This window comes from Octopus bimaculoides, chromosome 12 (genome assembly GCF_001194135.2).
Source record: "Octopus bimaculoides isolate UCB-OBI-ISO-001 chromosome 12, ASM119413v2, whole genome shotgun sequence".
NCBI lineage: Eukaryota > Metazoa > Mollusca > Cephalopoda > Octopoda > Octopodidae > Octopus > Octopus bimaculoides.
The window spans coordinates 14,506,332-14,514,133 of record NC_068992.1 but is presented as its reverse complement, the minus strand read 5'-3'; the positions used below and the strand labels follow the sequence as shown (position 1 = coordinate 14,514,133).

Genomic DNA, 7,802 nt, shown 5'->3' with positions numbered 1-7,802 from the left:
GAAGGGCTTGGTAAAAATTATTAATTGTTGATTTATTAATAAATTAATAAATTGATAAATCTTTACCCTTTTAATTTGTTATATATATATATATATATATATATATATATATATATATGACAAGCTTCTTTCAGTTTCCATCTACAGTCCACTTATTCATACTTGCACAGGTCAGATGGAATCTGGTGAGGTAGATTTTCTACAGCTGGCTGCTCTCCCTGTTACCAATGCTCACCTGTTTCCAAGCAAAGTAATATTCCATACACCCACCACCCCAAAGATCAGGCATATCTCAGATCAGAAATGAACCAAACCAAATTCACTAACAGGGCATTAATTGGTCCAGGCTATATAAAAGATGCCACACAGTGGGAAGGAACCCAAGACCTGATGGCCAGTTAGGAAATTTTTTTATCATACAGCTACACTGTCAAGCCTGCGTCTATGAACATTTTGTTGAAAACATGGACATGAAGGGGGTTAAATATGTGGCTATGTGGTAAGTAGCTTGCTTACCAACCACATGGTTCAGGGTTCAGTCCCACTGCATGGCACCTTGGGCAAATGTCTTCTACTATAGCCTCGGGCCGACCAAAGCCCTGTAAGTGGATTTGGTAGACGGAAACTGAAAGAAGCCCGTCGTATATATATTTGTGTGTTTGTGTGTCTGTGTTTGTCCCCCCACCATCGCTTGACAACCGATGCTGGTGTGTTTACATACCCGTAACTTAGCGGTTCGGCAAAAAGAGACCGACTGTCAGGTAAAGCAAGATAATTGATGTTTTATTCCTCCGTATTCTGTGTTCATATTCTTTGTGGTTGACAAAATGTGCATTAGATTAGAATTTTATCCCTTGAGAACCCTAGAGAAATTCTGAAGAAAAGATTTACTTACCCAAAAAGGAGCATAATCCGCCAAAGGCATCCATTAACAAGTTCTTTGCCATTCTTCTCATCTGCTGATAGTGGAATATTAACAGTCGTCTCCTGCAAGATATTCCAAGAGATATTCATTTCAGAATGTTAAACCAAACATTGAATCAAATAACTCTAAAGAATCAGCTTTAGAATTATAATTTTTAAGTTAATCACATGAAGAGTGGCAGTGCCCATGATCACTGCTGACCTTCCAAAATGAAGACCAGCCTACAGGCTAAGCAAAATTAGCCAACAGGAATTGTAGAATGGACACAACAGAAAACAGCTAACAAGTAATACAGAACAACAATAAACATTTTCTAAATGCTGAGCTGGGTTTTAAGGACAAGCGCTTAGATTTAATCTCATCGTGTGTCAAGTGGGATGCAAGATAAAATAACTCCAGGATATGATACAAGTCTATCACAAGAAACATTCCTATATGGTTTGATACCAATCCTCTATGGTTAGGTGAAGTGAGACATTGTAGAATATATTTTATAATGAAACACAATGAAGTTACCAGTAGATGAGTTGAACTTACAACCTTTATGTGTATGTAATTCAGATTCTTATCTACTCAATCATGCCACCGCTACAATTTAATAATAAGCAACATGGAACATTTAACACGCAACACAGAATGGTCAACAAACAACAAATCTATGACAAGAAGAGAAGAGAAGAGAAGAGACAATAAGCATTAACAGACAATGGTCAACAACAACAAAAAATAGTCCTTAAGTGACAAAGAATAGATAACAAGAGCAGAAATATAAAGAAAGAAAAAAAGTAAAATAGAAATGGCGAACAAGTAATGCAAAAATGGTTGAAAGCAATCTTGGGTTTTAAGTAATGGTTTGAAAAAATGGTTTTAAGCAATTTTATGACTGTTTATGTGAATTGCAGTTTTAACTGTGTGAAGACTTCAAGGGGCCACAAGAGATAGGCTTAGTAAAATGTGTGATGACCCAAAATGTGAATTGTCCAAAAGGAGAAGCATAAGTTACATGGCTTCTTGATTGTTTCAGAATGTGTCTGTGTGTCAGTGAGGGATACTTGTAAGGGATGGAACTTAGTTGATGTAGAGAGTTGATGAGTGCAAAACATTCAGTTTCTATATAACAGAATAACACTTAATAAACGCTTTATAAATACTGAATAACATACATTTAGAAAACAGCAGACAGGGATTAAAAGATTTCTGTCTTGGAGAGGAAGACACACACAGACAAACACACATTATTTTATTCTTTTACTATGTTTCACTCATCTGACTGTGGCTATACTGGAGCATCTAACCACTAGGTTACAGGGGACATAAACACACCAACATCAATTGTCAAGTGATGGTGGGGGAACAAACAGACGCACAAATATACACACACACACATATGTATGTATGTATATATGTAATACATGATTGGCTTCTTTCAGTTTCCATCTACCAAATCCACTCATAAGGTTTTGGTCAGCCAGAGGCTATAGTAGAAGACACTTCCCCAAGTGTCACACAGTGGAACTGAACCCAGGACCATGAAAGCTTTTCACCACACAGCCACTCCTGTGCCTGTATAAATAAATAAATATAAACATTTTCATTATCAACTATTATAAAAATACACTGTTGTCAAGAAGTAGAAGTGAAGTGAAGTGGCATGGAATTTGTAGAATTTCTCTGAGGATGTGTGTCAAGATATGAAACATTTATGGATGCCTAAGAGGATCAGGTTGGGTGCAAAAAATGTGAACTGAAGTAGAGAGTCCACTCTAAGTAAGGGAGTAAGGGGAGGAAGGCATTGTTCTCTCAAGAAAGCATATAAAACAGGTGAGTAAAAATAACTGGAGGTTAGGAGATGTGGACGGTGGAATCAAAAGAACCAATTTAATCATATTCAAGGAGTTTTATTTTGTTCTTCCTAGATGTGGAGGCGCAATGGCCCAGTGGTTAGGGCAGCAGACTCGCAGTCGTAGGATCGCGGTTTTGATTCCTAGGCCGGGCGTTGTGAGTGCTTATTGAGCGAAAACACCTAAAAGCTCCACGAGGCTCCGGCAGGGGATAGTGGCGAACCCTGCTGTACTCTTTCACCACAACTTTCTCTCACTCTTACTTCCTGTTTCTGTTGTGCCTGTAATTCAAAGGGTCAGCCTTGTCACACTGTGTCACGCTGAATATCCCCGAGAGCTATGCTTAGGGTATATGTGTCTGTGGAGTGCTCAGCCACTTGCACGTTAATTTCACGAGCAGGCTGTTCTGTTGGTCAGATCAACTGGAACCCTCGACATTGTAAGCGATGGAGTGCCAACAACAACAACAACAGATGTATGATGTAGTTTTAATTTAAGACAAAGAGAAAACGAAAGATGGGGTTAAAATATTAACCCTCTAGAATTTAAATTGGCTATATCCAGCCTAAATATTCTCCCATTTTATGTTCAAACTGGCCAGATCTGGCCTCTCACATCAAAACTACAATTAATTCAAAACAATAAAAACAAATAAGCTTTGCATTTGCCAGAGTAATGTGAAAGCTAAAGAATTAAACTAATTTTTAGAATCACCCTTTTAAACATTTTTACACCCTTTTGCACCCCTTCTTCTCACACAAAATCACAAAACTCACACATACAAATACACAGATATACACACTCACACAAGATAATATTCGTTAAATACACAACACAGGTGTTTCTCAAGAATATGTTTTCTCATTCACTCTTCCACGTAACTTTATTTACCTCATACACTGGAGACATCACAGTTAATACCCTCTTCCAGTTTCCAAAGACATTACTGCACAAAATTATTTCAATGCAATAAAAGCTACATAGAAATCTGGTCCCAAGTAAGCAGACCAAAAGTAGCACCTACCAAACTGACCATCTTCCTTCTTGGCAATAACACCATTATATCAGTATATAGGATACAACACCATCGCTAACAAGAACATACCACATACAACACACAAGACAAAAATAACAGTTATTACATACATTATTCAAAAGAAACTTTAAAAAAAAAAACAAAGCAATGTCTCTATGCACTTAAACTACTCACAAGCAACACATTTTCTTAACTGAAAGAAACACCAGCACAAGTACAGGAATACATTAAATCCACCATGAAATAGATGCCACATTTCAGTAACAAATCACAAGCTACACCCCACTCCCACCCACCCAAGCAGTACAATTTGCATTATCACAGGGCTGCACACAGACCACCCAGGGTATAAACTAACTTCACTCCAAAATGACTTTTTTAGGACACATTCAAGGAATAAACTGCCTGCCTCTATATGTTCAACAAATGCTGAACGTCCTAACAACATATACAACAACACTATCTTCAAAACTTCCAGACCCAGTCCAAATAATTACCTATAAACCGAAATACCAGCAGTATTAATGAACTCATTAAGTTCAATAACTGTGTTGGAATGTTAATGATTACTTCAGAAGAATAGCAATTCCCATTCTTCAAATTGTCATCATCATGGTTGAGTATGTGTACATGTTTATGTACATGTATATATATATATATATATATACATGTGTATACACACACAAAATTAATAAAAATAGCTAATTACAATACTATACCATAAGTTGATGTATATATATATACCGTATGTACTCATGTAAAATGTTGACTTTTTTAGACCATTTTTGAAGGTCAAATTTATGGGGTCGCGACTATTACATGGATACTACTTTTGAGAGGCTGAAATTCAAGCTAGAATCCGAAGTACAGTATCAGCAGCAGACACCCAACTGATCTCTAAGCAAATAAAAGCAAAAACACAATGAATTACAGTCCATAATATAGTGTAGAGTTGTTGATCTGGAGCAAGGATTCCCAAAGTGTGTTCTGCAAAACCCTAGGGTTCCCTGAAAGTTATCAGAGGTTCCAAGTTTTTAAAAATAATGTCAAAGGATTCCACAGCAAAAATGTTTGAGAACCACTGATCTAGCAATTAAATATTTTTAGACTTACTGAAGCCATGCCTCAGTCCAAATCCATATACTGGTGTTCGCTAATAGTGTTGTCTATGAAACATATTTTCTTATCACAGAAATAGACTTGTGCAGGTAAGGCAACGCTGGCAACGATCATACTCGAATGGTGCTTTTCATGCATCACCAGCACGGGAGCCAGTCAGTGGCCCTGGCAACGATCACTTGGCACGAGTGCTAATCAGGCTGTACGTTCATCGACCACGTCAATGATTTTGGTTTGTTTACACGTGCCTCAACAGGTCCTCACAAGCAAAATTCATTGTCCAATAAATGAGGGGTTCTCATAAGTCACCTGGTTACACTCCACGTTTGGATGTACTTTTGACATTCCAATCAGGCAGTACTGGTATTGGCAACATCAGGAATTTTGATTTTGATTTCACTCGCCTCAATAGGTCTTCATAAATGGGCTGGTTACACCCACTGGCATAGGCCATGGGCTATGGTCTCACTTAGCTTATCAGGTCTTCTCAAGCACAGCATATAAGATCCAGGGATCAAGGTTTAGGAAAAAAGTTAACTTAAAGTAATCTGTAGTAAATATAAAAAGCACGTTCAGGTACATTAGTGGTTTACTGAGACGTGTGGTTGTGGATATTTTCATATTAAAGTACAATAAGCTGAAAAAAGTTTCTTTTATATTTCACACCTAGCAACATTGCCAGGTGTGCGAAAAAGAATGTAAGTATGACAGAATTGAGTAGATAAGATCTGGGATACATATGATTCATAGCAAGTGGAACCTCAGAAGTGGTAAATATCCAAGTGAACTGCATACTTCTGGCTACTCTTCGGGCCAAGAATATCTTGATTGGATTAAAGGCTACATTGTAGCTAGGGGATACATGTTGACACAAAAATTCAACCAAAATGTGTGGAGGGCGCATTTTGTAAGGGGTGTATAAATGAGGGAAGAGATGCAGAGGGAGAAGAGAGCTTTCCACCACATCTATTGAATCAACTTGTTAAGTTTCATGTACTCATTTTTGCTGCTGAGTTTGAGCAGCAAAAGCAACAAGTTTAATTTCATGTACTCCATTTCCGTGTCTTCCACACAGTTTTCCAGCAGAATAGGAACAAGTGATATATAACTGTAAGATCCAGAGATTGAGGTATAGGAAGAAAGTTAGCTTCAAGAAATCTGTAGTAAATATTGAAAAAAAAAACAACCTTCAGGATCTATGGTGGTTTATTGAGATGGATGGTTGTGGATTTTTAGTGTCTCGAAATACGATAAACTGAAAAAAGTCCTTTTTATATTTCATGGTAGGCAACCACGGTTGCCGGGTGTGTGAATAAGAAAAGAGTTAAGAAATGGAGTAGATAAGATCCCGGCTACATGTGTTTCACAGTCAGCAGAACCTCAGAAGTGGTAAATATATCCTCTTCAGGCCAAGGATATCTTGATTAAATGAAACTTTACATTAAATGAGAGTGAATCAGAAAGGAATGCAATTTTGTATGTGTGTGTGTAAAAAGATTATATACAATGTTGTTGGCACTCCGTCGCTTACGACGTCGAGGTTTCCAGTTGATCCGATCAACGGAACAGCCTGCTCGTGAAATTAACGTGCAAGTGGCTGAGCACTCCACAGACATGTGTACCCTTAACGTAGTTCTCGGGGATATTCAGCGTGACACAGTGTGACAAGGCTGACCCTTTGAATTACAGGCACAACAGAAACAGGAAGTAAGAGTGAGAGAAAGTTGTGGTGAAAGAGTACAGCAGGGTTCGCCACCATCCCCTGCCGGAGCCTCGTGGAGCTTTAGGTATTTTTGCTCAATAAGCATTCACAACGCCCGGTCTGGGAATCGAAACCGCGATCCTACGAGCACGAGTCCGCTGCCCTAACCATTGGGCCATTGCACCTCCACATATACAATGTATAGAATATGGAACTTATGGTAAATGACACTCATTCCCCAAAACAGTATCATCCAGCTCCAACATTGCAACTGGGAAGCATAAATCATGGGATTATCTTCAAAATCTTGTCATCAACTGGAAATATCTACTAAGTTTTGCCTTAAATTAAGGAAAGGACACATTCGATACTGTAGTTTTACACATATCACCAAGACAATGAACAACGGATGATCACAGCTAGAAGGCCTGGAACACCTTTGCTCACAGCTCCATTCATTCAGAGTTCAGCTGGAGCTAATTGGTAACAAAATATGCTAGCACAGCAACTTAATGACCAAACTACAATCTGTACATTTTTGTTTTTGTTTTATTATTATTGTTACTAGCATCATGCACACAGCTAATTGTATGACAGACCCAAATAGAACTCATACAATTACTCCAGCATTTAGAGACAATTAGCAACTTTATCCCCTGCCCCCCACTCTCATCCCACCCCATCTCACCTACCCTTAACTAAAAATATACTGTCACACACATCAACCTCAATCAATGGAGTATAGTGTAAATAACAGTGCTCCAGCTTCACTTTAACTATAATAGATAATGAGTCAGTGAAGGGGCTGCCCCTACATTGTCACTCAAGTTGCTAGAAATAGTGGCCAGTCCTCTCATAAAGCATTACACTCTTTGAAAAAAAAAAAAGAAGGATAGATGGAATAATGTAGTTCAGGGTTAGCTGTTCCTGAAAAAATTGAAAATTATTCTACGTATGCACCATATTTCCTGTTATTACCAATACTAGCAAAAGTATGCTTTCAAAAGTATCTATCAATTTTGGGTAACAGTCTCCTATTTGTATGTGTGTATGTGTGTGTGTGAGTGTGCGCACGCATGTTATATATGTATGTATATATTTGTGTTTTGAACCCTCAACCCCTAACTCTCTCGCATTATATATATATATATATATATATATATATATATATATATATAT

General features: G+C 37.8%; 1 protein-coding gene across 1 annotated transcript in view; it reads right to left on the bottom strand.

Moving 5' to 3' along the window:
• Positions 1 to 7,802, bottom strand: part of LOC106881863 (probable UDP-sugar transporter protein SLC35A4) — a 99,945-nt gene that overhangs the window by 22,978 nt on the left and 69,165 nt on the right. Inside the window, exon 4 of the mRNA XM_052972245.1 lies at positions 896 to 987. Within this exon, the coding sequence (XP_052828205.1) occupies positions 896 to 987 (92 nt within the window). The remainder of the gene's footprint in view (positions 1 to 895; positions 988 to 7,802) is intronic.